This window comes from Oncorhynchus masou, chromosome 16 (genome assembly GCF_036934945.1).
Source record: "Oncorhynchus masou masou isolate Uvic2021 chromosome 16, UVic_Omas_1.1, whole genome shotgun sequence".
NCBI classification, from domain to species: Eukaryota; Metazoa; Chordata; class Actinopteri; order Salmoniformes; family Salmonidae; genus Oncorhynchus; species Oncorhynchus masou.
This window is the reverse complement of record NC_088227.1, coordinates 46,107,411-46,126,436: the sequence shown is the minus strand read 5'-3', so window position 1 is coordinate 46,126,436 and position 19,026 is coordinate 46,107,411. Positions and strand designations below refer to the sequence as shown.

The following is a 19,026-nucleotide window of genomic DNA, read 5'->3' as shown; positions in this document are numbered from 1 at the left end:
ATCGCAGCCCCCGACCCGCAGGAGGCTTTTCCGCAGGAGGCCTTCTGGTAGGCGATCATTGTAAATAAGCATTTGTTTTTAACTATCTTGCCTCGTTAAATAAAGATTAAATAATTGTGTTCCCCATGTACCTTTTACATGGGTTTGTTTTAATAACAAAATACATATATTTTATAACACCCCCCCCCCCCCCCCAAAAATAAATAAATATGTTTTGCTTTTGGATCGGAATATGAATGAAGTAGTGGGATGGTTTTTTTGTGTATCTATTGTTGTCTTTTGTATGTTTAATTTTTCCTTTTGCGCAATGGATTTGATATTGTTTTCCAGTGCACTTCCCGTACAGTTGGTGGCGGCATGCACATTAAATTAGTGAGAAGATACACGTCACATCCGTTTTTTGTCAAAGTCGTTGGCAAATATGGCAGCGTTTTCTGGTAAGAAATGAAAATATATATTTTACTGTATTCTCACTGTTATCAGTACTTATCTATAAGGGAACAAATGTAACATTGGTTTAAGTCATTTTTCCTGCCAATAATGGTTCCCTTTCGTCCACAGAAATGGGCGTTATGCCTGAGATCGCCCAAGCAGTCGAGGAGATGGACTGGCTGTAAGTTATCCGAGGTTTTCTCTCTATGTCCATCACATCAATGGAGTCGAGTTACGACTACTGAGCCTCCGAGTCGCTGTCACTCGATATTTGTAAAAATGTCAATTCTTAAACCCTTGCCGTGTACCTATGTTTGACCTCTGTAGTTGCGTGACATGTTTTTCTAAAATCCATAAATATTAATAAAACGCGTTTTTTTGTGTGTCTATTACTGACCACCGACTGTTTCGTCATATCGATTGACAGCGACTCGATGTGACCGGAGGTGCGCTTCCCCCGGTGTCCTCGCAACTCCACCGAGATGTTCATATGGAGAAACCCAACCAGCTGTAAGGGACGTTAGGCCACTGAGTTATGTAACGTTAACCAGGGTTTTATGTCGTGAAATGTATTCTCGTGTTGCTTTAACTACTTTAAAACTAAACGTATTTTAGTATTTTATTTCAGTGACCAGCAATGTCTCACCATGAATGTATCCATCCGGACTAGATGGACGAACTACGTGTTGACACTCCTGTGTTCATTGATTACGTTAACATACACACTAATAATTAGGATATGTAACTGATTGTGGCACAAGGCTGACTATAGCATTAGTTCTGTAAACATTACTCTGCTTAGTTTAACCTGTAAATGTAAAATAAAAGTACGCATACGCCGATTAAAACAACAATTTTCGAATTAGGTCGCGTTAGTAAATTCCCTTTGGCCATCTACTCCGATTTCAGATCACTCGTCTGAATGTTCCAGATACCAAAATAACGAATGAATTTATGAACGCTCAATACCCGTGGAAAATGGCCGGTGTCAGTAAAGGTCCGCAACAAAGCGTAATTAAATTGTTGCCAGCAGCACAGTTGGTCACCAACGCCCTGGATAACATGAAAACAGCCGAACCAGCTCTGCCAGCTCTCGTTTGTGTCTGGAAGCAGCTCGGGTGCTTGACTGTCGCCGTGAGGTCAGAACGCTCAGATCAACCCTACTCCTCGGTCAGGCGCTCCGAGACCGAAACGCTCTTTATGTACGAACGACCTGAGCGCACTCCAGAGTGAATTTACGAACGCGCCGTAATCAGTTTATTTGGCGTTAACGGTGTATTTTATCTGCGCATGTGCCAACACGGGGTAGCGCCTTTGAATCTGCAGTCGGTATTGACCGTGCAGCATTTACGCTGATACGGCCTCTCAGAAGTCAAATCCTTCATACTTCCTCAGGTTTGCAGAGCTGTTAATGAAGAAGTAGTCAAGGAAGGAAGTGAGTTTGTTTATACAGGGCCACCCGCCCCTATCTACTGTCAACCAATCATGTCTATATGGAGCCAGACTACAAATAAAATAGTCTATGCAAAAACAACATGGTCACTGTGGTGGAAGGTTTATTTTGATTGTTGATTTTTTTCGAGCGCCAGAGTTGATATCCGCCCTTATAAACCCTGGGTCGTTACAATATTGTTATCGCAAGGCATGTTAATAACGTTGTAATCAAACTACTCTATTCATCTGACTATCCACATGTCACCATGTGTAGCCGATGGGAAATGGCTAGCTCGTCAGCGGTGGTGCGCGCTGGTAACGTTTCAATCGGTGACGCCGTGTGCTCTGACACCCTTTGTGGAGCGATGGGTAACGCTGCTTCGAGGGTGACTGTTGTCGACATGGTCCTGGTTTGCGCCCGGGTCGGGGCGAGGGGACGGACCTAACGTCTATACTGTTACACATGCTCAGATTGCCATCCAGCGTTGTAACTGCTGATTGTTTGTTCCACAGCCTTCCCACAGACATCCAGGCAGAGTCTATTCCGTTGATCCTGGGGGGAGGAGATGTCCTCATGGTGAGAAAATGGCCCTTTTACATTAAAAATGGTTCAACCTTAACTTATAATGACTCCTCCCACATTCCGTGTATTGACTCCACCTGTTGTTGATTCTGTTGTGTTCAGGCGGCAGAGACTGGGAGTGGTAAGACCGGGGTGAGTAGCGCCTTTCCTCCATATTGTCAAATCCAGCATCAACTAGAGGCCAGGGGGTCGTTGAAACATGTTCTACCATCCATACAGCGTTATTGTCAAATCCAGCATCTACTAGAGGTCAGGGGGTCGTTGAAACATGTTCTACCATGAGATCTACTTTAAAACAAATGAAACATTCAATTAGGCCCGTTCTCCTCCTCTACCCTTCCCCAGGTCCTTAGTGTACAATGTGTTTTCTGTCAATGTACTTGGTCAAATAATGGTTCATTAACAACTAAGGGGCCCAAACAATTATACTATTCTCTATTTTCTTTTCAGGTTTATTTCTCTCTCACAATATTCCACTTATTTAATAGAGAAACCAGGGAAATATGTTCTGAGTCCATGTCAATGCTTAAATCACATCAAAAGACCAATTATTTGTGCGTTTAGAAAGAGGACCGAGTCGTGTTTCTGTTGGGTCAACACGTGTCATGGCAGAGTTTGGAAAACCATTTTCCACCGAATTGAAACAAATAATCGTATCTTTCTGTCAGGTAAACCTGCTTTGCAGGTAATATTTAATTGAGAAAGTTTTTTGAGGAAAGTCCACAATCAATGCCAGCACGGCTCACTGGCTCACGGCTCACGGCTCACTGGCTCACGGCTCACTGGCTCACGGCTCACTGGCGCACGGCTCACTGGCTCACGGCTCACTGGCTCACGGCTCACTGGCTCACGGCTCACTGGCTCACGGCTCACTGGCTCACGGCTCACTGGCTCCATATTGGGTGACGGACAATGTGCTCACCAAACAGACAGGCATTATTGCTGTTATAAACGTGTAGAAGAGTGAATGTGTCGTCATACCCTTGGTTTATTATTATTATTATTAGTTATTTATTTCACATTTTTACCTTTATTTAACCAGGCAAGTCAGTTAAGAACACATTCTTATTTTCAATGACGGCCTAGGAACAGTGGGTTAACTGCCTGTTCAGGGGCAGAACGACAGATTTGTACCTTGTCAGCTCGGGGATTTGAACTTGCAACCTTCCGCTTACTAGTCCAACGCTCTAACCACTAGGCTACCCTGGTCTGATATGCAATGTATTTTCATCCAATCAGCACTCAGGGTTCGACCCACCTAATTTTTTTTTTAATAATATTTTTTAAGCCAATAGTGGCTTACCAGGGGTGGTATAATGTCAATATGGATCTGATTGGATAGTAGCTGGGAGCATGTACTTTCTGAACGTTACTCCAAGCTCCAAAGACCTGACTTACCTCCTAGATATCTACCTGTTAAAGACCTTACCTACCTCCTAGATATCTACCTGTTAAAGACCTTACCTACCTCCTAGATATCTACCTGTTAAAGACCTTACCTACCTCCTAGATATCTACCTGTTAAAGACCTTACCTCCTAGATATCTACCTGTTAAAGACCTTACCTCCTAGATATCTACCTGTTAAAGACCTTACCTCCTACATATCTACCTGTTAAAGACCTTACTTACCTCCTAGATATCTACCTGTTAAAGACCTTACCTACCTCCTAGATATCTACCTCTTAAAGACCTTACCTACCTCCTAGATATCTACCTGTTAAAGACCTTACCTACCTCCTAGATATCTACCTGTTAAAGACCTTACCTACCTCCTAGATATCTACCTGTTAGACCTTACATCCTAGATATCTACCTGTTAAAGACCTTACCTCCTAGATATCTACCTGTTAAAGACCTTACCTACCTCCTAGATATCTACCTGTTAAAGACATTACCTCCTAGATATCTACCTGTTAAAGACCTTACCTACCTCCTAGATATCTACCTGTTAAAGACCTTACCTCCTAGATATCTACCTGTTAAAGACCTTACCTACCTCCTAGATATCTACCTGTTAAAGACCTTACCTACCTCCTAGATATCTACCTGTTAAAGACCTTACCTCCTAGATATCTACCTGTTAAAGACCTTACCTACCTCCTAGATATCTACCTGTTAAAGACCTTACCTCCTAGATATCTACCTGTTAAAGACCTTACCTCCTAGATATCTACCTGTTAAAGACCTTACTTACCTCCTAGATATCTACCTGTTAAAGACCTTACTTACCTCCTAGATATCTACCTGTTAAAGACCTTACCTCCTAGATATCTACCTGTTAAAGACCTTACTTACCTCCTAGATATCTACCTGTTAAAGACCTTACCTACCTCCTAGATATCTACCTGTTAAAGACCTTACCTACCTCCTAGATATCTACCTGTTAAAGACCTTACCTCCTAGATATCTACCTGTTAAAGACCTTACTTACCTCCTAGATATCTACCTGTTAAAGACCTTACTTACCTCCTAGATATCTACCTGTTAAAGACCTTACTTACCTCCTAGATATCTACCTGTTAGACCTTACCTCCTAGATATCTACCTGTTAAAGACCTTACCTACCTCCTAGATATCTACCTGTTAAAGACCTTACCTCCTAGATATCTACCTGTTAAAGACCTTACCTACCTCCTAGATATCTACCTGTTAAAGACCTTACCTACCTCCTAGATATCTACCTGTTAAAGACCTTACTTACCTCCTAGATATCTACCTGTTAAAGACCTTACCTACCTCCTAGATATCTACCTGTTAGAGACCTTACCTCCTAGATATCTACCTGTTAAAGACCTTACCTACCTCCTAGATATCTACCTGTTAGACCTTACCTCCTAGATATCTACCTGTTAAAGACATTACCTCCTAGATATCTACCTGTTAAATACCTTACTTACCTCCTAGATATCTACCTGTTAAAGACCTTACCTACCTCCTAGATATCTACCTGTTAAAGACCTTACCTACCTCCTAGATATCTACCTGTTAAAGACCTTACCTCCTAGATATCTACCTGTTAAAGACCTGACTTACCTCCTAGATATCTACCTGTTAGACCTTACCTCCTAGATATCTACCTGTTAAAGACATTACCTCCTAGATATCTACCTGTTAAAGACCTTACCTACCTCCTAGATATCTACCTGTTAAAGACCTTACCTACCTCCTAGATATCTACCTGTTAAAGACCTTACTTACCTCCTAGATATCTACCTGTTAAAGACCTTACCTACCTCCTAGATATCTACCTGTTAAAGACCTTACCTCCTAGATATCTACCTGTTAAAGACCTTACCTACCTCCTAGATATCTACCTTTTAAAGACCTTACCTCCTAGATATCTACCTGTTAAAAACCTTACTTACCTCCTAGATATCTACCTGTTAGACCTTACTTACCTCCTAGATATCTACCTGTTAAAGACCTTACTTACCTCCTAGATATCTACCTGTTAAAGACCTTACCTACCTCCTAGATATCTACCTGTTAAAGACCTTACCTACCTCCTAGATATCTACCTGTTAGACCTTACCTACCTCCTAGATATCTACCTGTTAAAGACCTTACCTCCTAGATATCTACCTGTTAAAGACCTTACCTACCTCCTAGATATCTACCTTTTAAAGACCTTACCTCCTAGATATCTACCTGTTAAAAACCTTACTTACCTCCTAGATATCTACCTGTTAGACCTTACTTACCTCCTAGATATCTACCTGTTAGACCTTACTTACCTCCTAGATATCTACCTGTTAGACCTTACTTACCTCCTAGATATCTACCTGTTAAAGACCTGACCTACCTCCTAGATATCTACCTGTTAAAGACCTTACCTACCTCCTAGATATCTACCTGTTAGACATTACCTCCTAGATATCTACCTGTTAAAGACCTGACCTCCTAGATATCTACCTGTTAAAGACCTTACCTACCTCCTAGATATCTACCTGTTAAAGACCTTACCTCCTAGATATCTACCTGTTAAAGACCTTACTTACCTGTTAAAGACCTTACTTACCTCCTAGATATCTACCTGTTAAAGACCTTACCTACCTCCTAGATATCTACCTGTTAAAGACCTTACCTCCTAGATATCTACCTGTTAAAGACCTTACCTCCTAGATATCTACCTGTTAAAGACCTTACCTACCTCCTAGATATCTACCTGTTAAAGACCTTACTTACCTCCTAGATATCTACCTGTTAAAGACCTTACCTCCTAGATATCTACCTGTTAAAGACCTTACTTACCTCCTAGATATCTACCTGTTAGACCTTACCTCCTAGATATCTACCTGTTAAAGACCTTACCTACCTCCTAGATATCTACCTGTTAGACCTTACCTCCTAGATATCTACCTGTTAAAGACCTTACTTACCTCCTAGATATCTACCTGTTAAAGACCTTACCTACCTCCTAGATATCTACCTGTTAGACCTTACCTCCTAGATATCTACCTGTTAGACCTTACCTCCTAGATATCTACCTGTTAAAGACCTTACCTACCTCCTAGATATCTACCTGTTAGACCTTACCTCCTAGATATCTACCTGTTAAAGACCTTACTTACCTCCTAGATATCTACCTGTTAAAGACCTTACCTACCTCCTCGATATCTACCTGTTAAAGACCTTACCTACCTCCTAGATATCTACCTGTTAAAGACCTTACCTCCTAGATATCTACCTGTTAAAGACCTTACCTACCTCCTAGATATCTACCTGTTAAAGACCTTACTTACCTCCTAGATATCTACCTGTTAGAGACCTCACCTACCTCCTCGATATCTACCTGTTAAAGACCTTACCTACCTCCTAGATATCTACCTGTTAAAGACCTTACCTACCTCCTCGATATCTACCTGTTAAAGACCTCACCTCCTAGATATCTACCTGTTAGACCTTACCTACCTCTTAGATATCTACCTGTTAAAGACCTGACCTACCTCCTAGATATCTACCTTTTAAAGACCTTACCTCCTAGATATCTACCTTTTAAAGACCTTACCTCCTAGATATCTACCTTTTAAAGACCTTACTTACCTCCTAGATATCTACCTGTTAAAGACCTTACCTCCTAGATATCTACCTGTTAAAGACCTTACCTACCTCCTAGATATCTACCTGTTAAAGACATTACCTCCTAGATATCTACCTGTTAAAGACCTGACCTACCTCCTAGATATCTACCTGTTAGAGACCTTACCTACCTCCTAGATATCTACCTGTTGAAGACCTTACTTACCTTCTTCCCCTCCTCTCTTCCCTCTCTAGGCCTTCAGTATCCCAGTGATCCAGATAGTGTATGAGACTCTGAAGGACCAGCAGGAGGGGAAGAAGGGGAGAACTGCTGTGAAGACTGGTGGAGCAGGTATTTACATTTACATTTAAGTCATTTAGCAGACGCTCTTATCCAGATTGGTATGACAGACAGACATATCTTTGCCCTGTCATAAGTGCTTGAAGTGTGCCGACGCTATCCTGTGTGGCGTCTTGGCCCGCTCTGTCCTGTGTGGCGTCTTGGCCCGCTCTGTCCTGTGTGGCGTCTTGGCCCGCTCTGTCCTGTGTGGCGTCTTGGCCCGCTCTGTCCTGTGTGGCGTCTTGGCCCGCTCTGTCCTGTGTGGCGTCTTGGCCCGCTCTGTCCTGTGTGGCGTCTTGGCCCGCTCTGTCCTGTGTGGCGTCTTGGCCCGCTCTGTCCTGTGTGGCGTCTTGGCCCGCTCTGTCCTGTGTGGCGTCTTGGCCCGCTCTGTCCTGTGTGGCGTCTTGGCCCGCTCTGTCCTGTGTGGCGTCTTGGCCCGCTCTGTCCTGTGTGGCGTCTTGGCCCGCTCTGTCCTGTGTGGCGTCTTGGCCCGCTCTGTCCTGTGTGGCGTCTTGGCCCGCTCTGTCCTGTGTGGCGTCTTGGCCCGCTCTGTCCTGTGTGGCGTCTTGGCCCGCTCTGTCCTGTGTGGCGTCTTGGCCCGCTCTGTCCTGTGTGGCGTCTTGGCCCGCTCTGTCCTGTGTGGCGTCTTGGCCCGCTCTGTCCTGTGTGGCGTCTTGGCCCGCTCTGTCCTGTGTGGCGTCTTGGCCCGCTCTGTCCTGTGTGGCGTCTTGGCCCGCTCTGTCCTGTGTGGCGTCTTGGCCCGCTCTGTCCTGTGTGGCGTCTTGGCCCGCTCTGTCCTGTGTGGCGTCTTGGCCCGCTCTGTCCTGTGTGGCGTCTTGGCCCGCTCTGTCCTGTGTGGCGTCTTGGCCCGCTCTGTCCTGTGTGGCGTCTTGGCCCGCTCTGTCCTGTGTGGCGTCTTGGCCCGCTCTGTCCTGTGTGGCGTCTTGGCCCGCTCTGTCCTGTGTGGCGTCTTGGCCCGCTCTGTCCTGTGTGGCGTTAGGAATTCAATGGATGCGATTGGTCGACCGTCTGCTGGGTGGGGCGTTAGGAATTCAATGGATGCGATTGGTCGACCGTCTGCTGGGTGGGGCGTTAGGAATTCAAGGACTGCGATTGGTCGGCTGCTAACACACAGCTAACACACAGCTAACTACAGCGAACAACCAGTCACATCACAGCTAACACACAGTCACATCACAGCTAACACACAGTCACATCACAGCTAACACACAGTCACATCACAGCTAACACACAGTCACATCACAGCTGACAGGACAGCTAACTACAGCTAGCTACAGCTAGCTACATGCTCATTTGTATTCATATCCGTTTATAATGATCCTGATTTTAAATGAGTCTGGATCAGAGGCTTTTAGGATCGCCACTTCCGTTCCTTTGCCTGATGAAGATGAAGATGGTTACCAAAACATACGTATTGCACACATCAAGACTTCACCCCCCCTCTAGGGGAGTCCATCCCATTATTTTAATTTCTACTTTGCACATTCTTCCACTGCAAATCTACCATTCCAGTGTTTTACTTGCTATATTTTATTTACTTTGCCACCATGGCCTTTTATTGCCTTTACCTCCCTTATCTCACCTCATTTGCTCACATCGTATATAGACTTGTTTATACTGTATTATTGACTGTATGTTTGTTTTGCTCCATGTGTAACTCTGTGTCGTTGTTTGTGTCGAACTTCTTTGCTTTATCCTGGCCAGAGGTCGCAATTGTAAATGAGAACTTGTTCTCAACTTGCCTACCTGGTGAAATAAAAAAATAAAAAATAAATAAACATGAGGGAATATTCTCTACAGGCCCCCCCCCCACCCAGGGGAGGTGACGTTTATATAATGACTGGCTGGGCTGTGGGACAGTGGATGGGCGCATTAATTATATAATGACCGGCTGGGCTGTGGGACAGTGGATGGGCGCATTAATTATATAATGACTGGCTGGGCTGTGGGACAGTGGATGGGCGCATTAATTATATAATGACCGGCTGGGCTGTGGGACAGTGGATGGGCGCATTAATTATATAATGACCGGCTGGGCTGTGGGACAGTGGATGGGCGCATTAATTATATAATGACCGGCTGGGCTGTGGGACAGTGGATGGGCGCATTAATTATATAATGACCGGCTGGGCTGTGGGACAGTGGATGGGCGCATTAATTATATAATGACCGGCTGGGCTGTGGGACAGTGGATGGGCGCATTAATTATATAATGACCGGCTGGGCTGTGGGACAGTGGATGGGCGCATTAATTATATAATGACCGGCTGGGCTGTGGGACAGTGGATGGGCGCATTAATTAATTAATTCGATCTGTTAACCGGTGTTTCCTGTGGAATGGGGCGACTCCCTGCTATCAACCAATCAGCAACCAGGATCCAAACAACCTGTTTTTATCATGTCAGATACCGTTGTATTAGCAACCACACGTTTGTCTGTGTTTCAGTCTTCAACAAATGGCAGATGAACCCATATGACAGAAGCACAGCTTTCGGTGAGTCAAAGGGCTCTTTGTCCGTCTTCCTGTGGTGAAGGATGGTGTATAACTGTTACGTTGTAGACACGTTTTGATTTTAAACATGACATTCACTATTCTTTCTCTTGTCACCCCCCCCCATTCCTCTATCTCCTCTCCAGCCATTGGACCAGACGGACTGTGTTGTCAAAGCAGGGAGTTTAAGGAATGGCATGGCTGTCGCTCTACCAAAGCCATCACCAAGGGTAAGATACATACATACTGTACATACATACATATATGCATACATACATACATACATACATACTTACATACTGTACATACACACATACATACATACTACCAAATCTACACATGCTGCTCCGTCTCTTATCTCTCTCTCCCCCTCCTCTCTCTCTCCCCCTCCTCTCTCTCTCCACCTGCCCTCTCTCTCTCCACCTGCCCTCTCTCTCTCCACCTGCCCTCTCTCTCTCCACCTGCTCTCTCTCTCTCTCTTTCTGTATCTCTCCCCCTCTCTCTCCACCTGCCCTCTCTCTCCACCTGCCCTCTCTCTCCACCTGCCCTCTCTCTCCACCTGCCCTCTCTCTCCACCTGCCCTCTCTCTCTCCACCTGCTCTCTCTCTCTCTCTTTCTGTATCTCTCCCCCTCTCTCTCCACCTGCCCTCTCTCTCCACCTGCCCTCTCTCTCCACCTGCCCTGTCTCTCTCTCCACCTGCCCTCTCTCTCCACCTGCCCTGTCTCTCTCTCCACCTGCCCTGTCTCTCTCTCCACCTGCCCTGTCTCTCTCTCCACCTGCCCTGTCTCTCTCTCCACCTGCCCTGTCTCTCTCTCCACCTGCCCTGTCTCTCTCTCCACCTGCCCTGTCTCTCTCTCCACCTGCCCTGTCTCTGTCTCTTTCTGTATCTCTCCCCCTCTGTCTCTCTCTCTCCACCTGCCCTCTCTCTCTCCACCTGCCCTCTCTCTCTCTCCACCTGCCCTCTCTCTCTCCACCTGCTCTCTCTCTCTCTCTTTCTGTATCTCTCCCCCTCTCTCTCCACCTGCCCTCTCTCTCCACCTGCCCTCTCTCTCCACCTGCCCTCTCTCTCCACCTGCCCTCTCTCTCCACCTGCCCTCTCTCTCCACCTGCCCTGTCTCTCTCTCCACCTGCCCTGTCTCTCTCTCCACCTGCCCTGTCTCTCTCTCCACCTGCCCTGTCTCTCTCTCCACCTGCCCTGTCTCTCTCTCCACCTGCCCTGTCTCTCTCTCCACCTGCCCTGTCTCTCTCTCCACCTGCCCTGTCTCTGTCTCTTTCTGTATCTCTCCCCCTCTGTCTCTCTCTCTCCACCTGCCCTCTCTCTCTCCACCTGCCCTGTCTCTCTCTCCACCTGCCCTGTCTCTCTCTCCACCTGCCCTGTCTCTGTCTCTTTCTGTATCTCTCTCTCCACCTGCCCTCTCTCTCTCCACCTGCCCTCTCTCTCTCTCCACCTGCCCTCTCTCTCTCCACCTGCTCTCTCTCTCTCTCTTTCTGTATCTCTCCCCCTCTCTCTCCACCTGCCCTCTCTCTCCACCTGCCCTCTCTCTCCACCTGCCCTCTCTCTCCACCTGCCCTCTCTCTCCACCTGCCCTCTCTCTCCACCTGCCCTCTCTCTCCACCTGCCCTGTCTCTCTCTCCACCTGCCCTGTCTCTCTCTCCACCTGCCCTGTCTCTCTCTCCACCTGCCCTGTCTCTCTCTCCACCTGCCCTGTCTCTCTCTCCACCTGCCCTGTCTCTGTCTCCACCTGCCCTGTCTCTGTCTCTTTCTGTATCTCTCCCCCTCTGTCTCTCTCTCTCCACCTGCCCTCTCTCTCTCCACCTGCCCTCTCTCTCTCTCCACCTGCCCTCTCTCTCTCTCCACCTGCCCTCTCTCTCTCCACCTGCCCTCTCTCTCTCCACCTGCCCTCTCTCTCTCTGTCTTTCTCTCTCTCTCTCTCTCTCTCCCTCTAGGGAAGTACTACTATGAGGTATCATGTCATGACCAGGGCCTGTGTAGGATCGGCTGGTCTACCAGCCAGGCAGCTTTGGACTTAGGCAAGTACCTCGCTGAGTCTAGACACAGAGTCCGGTGAAACTCACTGTCGGGCCCCGAGTCCGGTGAAACTCACTGTCGGGCCCCGAGTCCGGTGAAACTCACTGTCGGGCCCCGAGTCCGGTGAAACTCACTGTCGGGCCCCGAGTCCGGTGAAACTCACTGTCGGGCCCCGAGTCTGGTTAAGCTCACTGTCGGGCCCCGAGTCTGGTTAAGCTCACTGACGGGCCCCGAGTCTGGTTAAGCTCACTGTCGGGCCCCGAGTCTGGTTAAGCTCACTGTCGGGCCCCGAGTCTGGTTAAGCTCACTGTCGGGCCCCGAGTCTGGTTAAGCTCACTGTCGGGCCCCGAGTCTGGTTAAGCTCACTGTCGGGCCCCGAGTCTGGTTAAGCTCACTGACGGGCCCCGAGTCTGGTTAAGCTCACTGTCGGGCCCCGAGTCTGGTTAAGCTCACTGTCGGGCCCCGAGTCTGGTTAAGCTCACTGTCGGGCCCCGAGTCTGGTTAAGCTCACTGTCGGGCCCCGAGTCTGGTTAAGCTCACTGTCGGGCCCCGAGTCTGGTTAAGCTCACTGTCGGGCCCCGAGTCTGGTTAAGCTCACTGTCGGGCCCCGAGTCTGGTTAAGCTCACTGTCGGGCTGTTGTGTTGTTACCACCACTACTGCTGTGCTGTTACCACCACTACTGCTGTGCTGTTACCACCACTACTGCTGTGTTGTTACCACCACTACTGCTGTGTTGTTACCACCACTACTGTTGTGTTGTTACCACCACTACTGCTGTGTTGTTACCACCACTACTGCTGTGTTGTTACCACCACTACTGCTGTGTTGTTACCACCACTACTGCTGTGTTGTTACCACCACTACTGCTGTGTTGTTACCACCACTACTGCTGTGTTGTTACCACCACTACTGCTGTGTTGTTACCACCACTACTGCTGTGTTGTTACCACCACTACTGCTGTGTTGTTACCACCACTACTGCTGTGTTGTTACCACCACTACTGCTGTGTTGTTACCACCACTACTGCTGTGTTGTTACCACCACTACTGCTGTGTTGTTACCACCACTACTGCTGTGTTGTTACCACCACTACTGCTGTGCTGTTACCACCACTACTGCTGTGTTGTTACCACCACTACTGCTGTGTTGTTACCACCACTACTGCTGTGCTGTTACCACCACTACTGCTGTGTTGTTACCACCACTACTGCTGTGTTGTTACCACCACTACTGCTGTGTTGTTACCACCACTACTGCTGTGTTGTTACCACCACTACTGCTGTGCTGTTACCACCACTACTGCTGTGCTGTTACCACCACTACTGCTGTGTTGTTACCACCGCTACTGCTGTGTTGTTACCACCACTACTGCTGTGTTGTTACCACCGCTACTGCTGTGTTGTTACCACCACTACTGCTGTGTTGTTACCACCACTACTGCTGTGTTGTTACCACCACTAATGTTGTGTTGTTACCACCACTAATGTTGTGTTGTTACCACCACTAATGTTGTGTTGTTACCACCACTAATGTTGTGTTGTTACCACCACTACTGTTGTGTTGTTACCACCACTAATGTTGTGTTGTTACCACCACTACTGTTGTGTTGTTACCACCACTAATGTTGTGTTGTTACCACCGCTACTGCTGTGTTGTTACCACCACTACTGCTGTGTTGTTACCACCGCTACTGCTGTGTTGTTACCACCACTACTGCTGTGTTGTTACCACCACTACTGCTGTGTTGTTACCACCACTACTGCTGTGTTGTTACCACCACTACTGCTGTGTTGTTACCACCACTGTCGGGCCCCGAGTCTGGTTAAGCTCACTGTCGGGCTGTTGTGTTGTTACCACCACTACTGCTGTGTTGTTACCACCACTACTGTTGTGTTGTTACCACCACTACTGCTGTGTTGTTACCACCACTACTGCTGTGTTGTTACCACCACTACTGCTGTGTTGTTACCACCACTACTGCTGTGTTGTTACCACCACTACTGCTGTGTTGTTACCACCACTACTGCTGTGTTGTTACCACCACTACTGCTGTGTTGTTACCACCACTACTGCTGTGTTGTTACCACCACTACTGCTGTGTTGTTACCACCACTACTGCTGTGTTGTTACCACCACTACTGCTGTGTTGTTACCACCACTACTGCTGTGTTGTTACCACCACTACTGCTGTGTTGTTACCACCACTACTGCTGTGTTGTTACCACCACTACTGCTGTGCTGTTACCACCACTACTGCTGTGTTGTTACCACCACTACTGCTGTGTTGTTACCACCACTACTGCTGTGCTGTTACCACCACTACTGCTGTGTTGTTACCACCACTACTGCTGTGTTGTTACCACCACTACTGCTGTGTTGTTACCACCACTACTGCTGTGTTGTTACCACCACTACTGCTGTGCTGTTACCACCACTACTGCTGTGCTGTTACCACCACTACTGCTGTGTTGTTACCACCGCTACTGCTGTGTTGTTACCACCACTACTGCTGTGTTGTTACCACCGCTACTGCTGTGTTGTTACCACCACTACTGCTGTGTTGTTACCACCACTACTGCTGTGTTGTTACCACCACTAATGTTGTGTTGTTACCACCACTAATGTTGTGTTGTTACCACCACTAATGTTGTGTTGTTACCACCACTAATGTTGTGTTGTTACCACCACTACTGTTGTGTTGTTACCACCACTAATGTTGTGTTGTTACCACCACTACTGTTGTGTTGTTACCACCACTAATGTTGTGTTGTTACCACCACTACTGCTGTGTTGTTACCACCACTAATGTTGTGTTGTTACCACCACTAATGTTGTGTTGTTACCACCACTACTGTTGTGTTGTTACCACCACTAATGTTGTGTTGTTACCACCACTAATGTTGTGTTGTTACCAGGTACCGATAAATATGGCTTTGGATTCGGAGGAACTGGGAAGAAATCTCACAACAAACAGTTTGACAGTTATGGAGAGGTACGTTGAAGATGTTTACCTACAGCTCTATTCGGTCCCTAATGTTGAAGATACACAGTTATGGAGAGGTACGTTGAAGATGTTTACCTGCAGCTCTATTCGGTCCCTAATGTTGAAGATACACAGTTATGGAGAGGTACGTTGAAGATGTTTACCTGCAGCTCTATTCGGTCCCTAATGTTGAAGATACACAGTTATGGAGAGGTACGTTGAAGATGTTTACCTGCAGCTCTATTCGGTCCCTAATGTTGAAGATACACAGTTATGGAGAGGTACGTTGAAGATGTTTACCTGCAGCTCTATTCAGTCCCTAATGTTGAAGATACACAGTTATGGAGAGGTACGTTGAAGATGTTTACCTGCAGCTCTATTCGGTCCCTAATGTTGAAGATACACAGTTATGGAGAGGTACGTTGAAGATGTTTACCTACAGCTCTATTCGGTCCCTAATGTTGAAGATACACAGTTATGGAGAGGTATGCTATAGATTGTCTAATGTTTACCTACAGCTCTATTCAGTCCCTAATGTTGAAGATACACAGTTATGGAGAGGTACGCTATAGATCACCATGCTGTCTCTCTGTCCTGTAGGAGTTCACCATGCTGTCTCTCTCTCTGTCCTGTAGGAGTTCACCATGCTGTCTGTCTCTCTCTGTCCTGTAGGAGTTCACCATGCTGTCTGTCTCTCTCTGTCCTGTAGGAGTTCACCATGCTGTCTGTCTCTCTCTGTCCTGTAGGAGTTCACCATGCTGTCTGTCTCTCTCTGTCCTGTAGGAGTTCACCATGCATGACACCATGGGATGTTACCTGGATCTAGACAACGGACTCCTCTCCTTCTCCAAAAACGGTTCGATGTCTTCCCTTTCCGTATTGTGTGTACTGTGTAGGTCAGGGTTCACCAGCCCAGTTCCTAACCGGTTCCCGGTTAGAGACCCTCCAGGAGGTTTTAACTTCAGTTTATCAACCAGCTAATTACTAGAGTCAGGTGCGCTAGATTAGAGTTGGAGTCACTGGCATTCAGGCCAAAGAGTTCAGTCTTGGTTTCATCAGACCAGAGAAGCTTCTCATGGTCTGACAGTCGGGTGCCTTTTGACAAACTCCAAGCGGGTTGTCATGTGCCTTTCACTGAGGAGTTGCTTCCGTCTGGCCACTCTGCCATAAAGGCCTGATTGGTGGAGTGCTGCAGAGATGGTTGTCCTTCTGGAAGGTTCCCCCATCTTCACAGAGAACCGGTCAGTGACCACTAGGTTCTTGGTCACCTCCCTGACCAAGGCCCTTCTCCCCAGATTGCTCAGTTTGGCCGGGCGGCCAGCTCTAGGAAGAGTCTTGGTGGTTCCAAACTTCTTCCGTTTAAGAATGATGGAGGCCACTGTGTTCTTGGGGACCTTCAATGCTGCAGAAATGTTTTGGTACCCTTCCCCTGATCTGTGCCTCGACACAATCCTGTCTCGGAGCTCTACGGACAATTCCTTCGACCTCATGGCTTGGTTTTTGCTCTGACATGCACCTGTCAACTGTGGGACCTTCTATAGACAGGTGTGTGCCTTTCCAAATCATGTCCAATCGATTTAATTTACCACAGGTGGACTCTAACCATGTTTTAGAAACATCTGAAGGATGATCAATGGAAACAGGATGCACCTGAGCTCAATTTCAAGTCTCATAGTAAAGGGTCTGAATACTTATGTAAAAAAAAAAATCCCAATCTTTTTTTTAAATGTAAATTAGGAAAAAAATATATGTTACCACTTTGATTTATTGTGTGTAAATGTCGATGGCTTGTTTTCAAAAAGGAGATATTTTGGGAGATTTGTATTTTCAATTTAAGGGGAAAACGCCATTCTTCAATCTGAATTGGTTCTCTAGCTGATTGTTACGTGTCGTTTCAGGTAGGGGTGTAAACGCTTTAATATTTAATCATTATATTTAATATCATATTTAATCATTTCTGCCCTCTGAATTCATATTCATTATATAAACAGGCCTGTTTTAATTTTGTCTGGCTTGCCGTTCCAAATAGGGCCTATGGCAGGGCCGTAAGTAAATGACCGAGCTGGGATTTGACTAAACAGTTGATCAGGGTGATTTCTTCACAAATAGAATTTAATAGACTTTTCCTTTCCGTGGTAGGAAGATCATATCTATTTTTACTAACTTTCTATTAAAATGTCGTGAGATCGTTTCTTTATTTGGGGATATGACCCAGTCTCGGGTCCAGTACCAGTACCAACCACATTGAGTGTCTGTCTTGACTCTGTCAGACGGTAGGGACTCCAGGCAGGTACTCTCTCATGTACTGACCTGGGATCTCGCTCAATCTCTCTCTCGCAGGTACTGACCTGGGCTTGGCGTTTGAGATCCCAGCTCTTCTGAAGAACCAGCCCTTCTTTGCTTCCTGTGTTCTCAAGGTATGACAGACACACAGACCCACACACAGACAGACAGACAGACAGACAGACAGACAGACAGACACACAGACCCACACACAGACAGACAGACAGACAGACAGACAGACACACACACAGACAGACAGACACACACAGACCCACACACAGACAGACAGACACACACACAGACCCACACACAGACAGACACACACAGACAGACAGACAGACACACACAGACCCACACACAGACAGACAGACACACACAGACAGACAGACACACACAGACCCACAGACAGACACACACAGACCCACACACAGACAGACAGACACACACAGACCCACACACACACAGGCAGACACACACAGACCCACACACAGACAGACAGACACACACAGACCCACACACAGACAGACAGACACACACAGACCCACACACAGACCCACACACAGACAGACAGACACACACAGACCCACACACAGACAGACAGACACACACAGACCCACACACAGACAGACAGACACACACAGACCCACACACAGACAGACAGACACACACAGACAGACAGACACACACAGACCCACACACACACAGGCAGACACACACAGACCCACACACAGACAGACAGACACACACAGACCCACACACAGACAGACAGACACACACAGACCCACACACAGTCGCTCTTCACTCACTACCGGTCAAAAGTTTTAAGGGATTTTATTTATTATTTTATTTATTTTTACTATTTTCTACGTTGTAGAATTTGAGAGCTTTTTTTGCTCTTGGCAGTCATCAAGGCAAAGGGTGTTTTTTTTTTTTTATAATCTCAAATATAAAATATATTTTGATTTGTTTAACACTTTGTTGGGTACTACATGATTCCATATGTGTTATTTCATAGTTTTGATGTCTTGGCTATTATTCTACAATGTAGAAAATAGTAAAAATGAAGAAAATCCCTTGAATGAGTAGATGAGTCCAAACTGTTGACTGGTACTGTATATAAATCTATGACAAGACTTCAAAATGGCTGTCGAACAATGATCAACAACCAATTTGGCAGAGCTTGAAGAATTTTATTTTCTAATAATCATGTGCAAATATTAGAAACTTAGAGACTTACCCAGAAAGACTCACAGCTGTATTCGCTCTTAGGGACTTACCCAGAAAGACTCACAGCTGTATTCGCTCTTAGAGACTTACCCAGAAAGACTCACAGTTGTAATCACTCTTAGAGACTTACCCAGAAAGACTCACAGTTGTATTCGCTCTTAGAGACTTACCCAGAAAGA

At 46.5% G+C, this 19,026-nt stretch overlaps 1 protein-coding gene across 2 annotated transcripts in view; it reads left to right on the top strand.

Annotated features, from left to right (window-relative positions):
- The first annotated feature begins 379 nt into the window (after nt 1-379).
- The window catches only part of ddx1 (DEAD (Asp-Glu-Ala-Asp) box helicase 1), a 57,434-nt gene continuing 38,787 nt past the window's right edge, over nt 380-19,026 (top strand). For both annotated transcript variants that reach the window (XM_064991779.1, XM_064991780.1), the window contains exons 1-11: nt 380-437; nt 562-613; nt 2,380-2,443; nt 2,552-2,581; nt 7,726-7,822; nt 10,278-10,325; nt 10,469-10,552; nt 12,271-12,354; nt 15,270-15,346; nt 16,121-16,193; nt 17,678-17,754. In XM_064991779.1, coding sequence (XP_064847851.1) covers nt 422-437; nt 562-613; nt 2,380-2,443; nt 2,552-2,581; nt 7,726-7,822; nt 10,278-10,325; nt 10,469-10,552; nt 12,271-12,354; nt 15,270-15,346; nt 16,121-16,193; nt 17,678-17,754 — 702 coding nt within the window. In that variant the 5' untranslated portion in view covers nt 380-421. The remainder of the gene's footprint in view (nt 438-561; nt 614-2,379; nt 2,444-2,551; nt 2,582-7,725; nt 7,823-10,277; nt 10,326-10,468; nt 10,553-12,270; nt 12,355-15,269; nt 15,347-16,120; nt 16,194-17,677; nt 17,755-19,026) is intronic.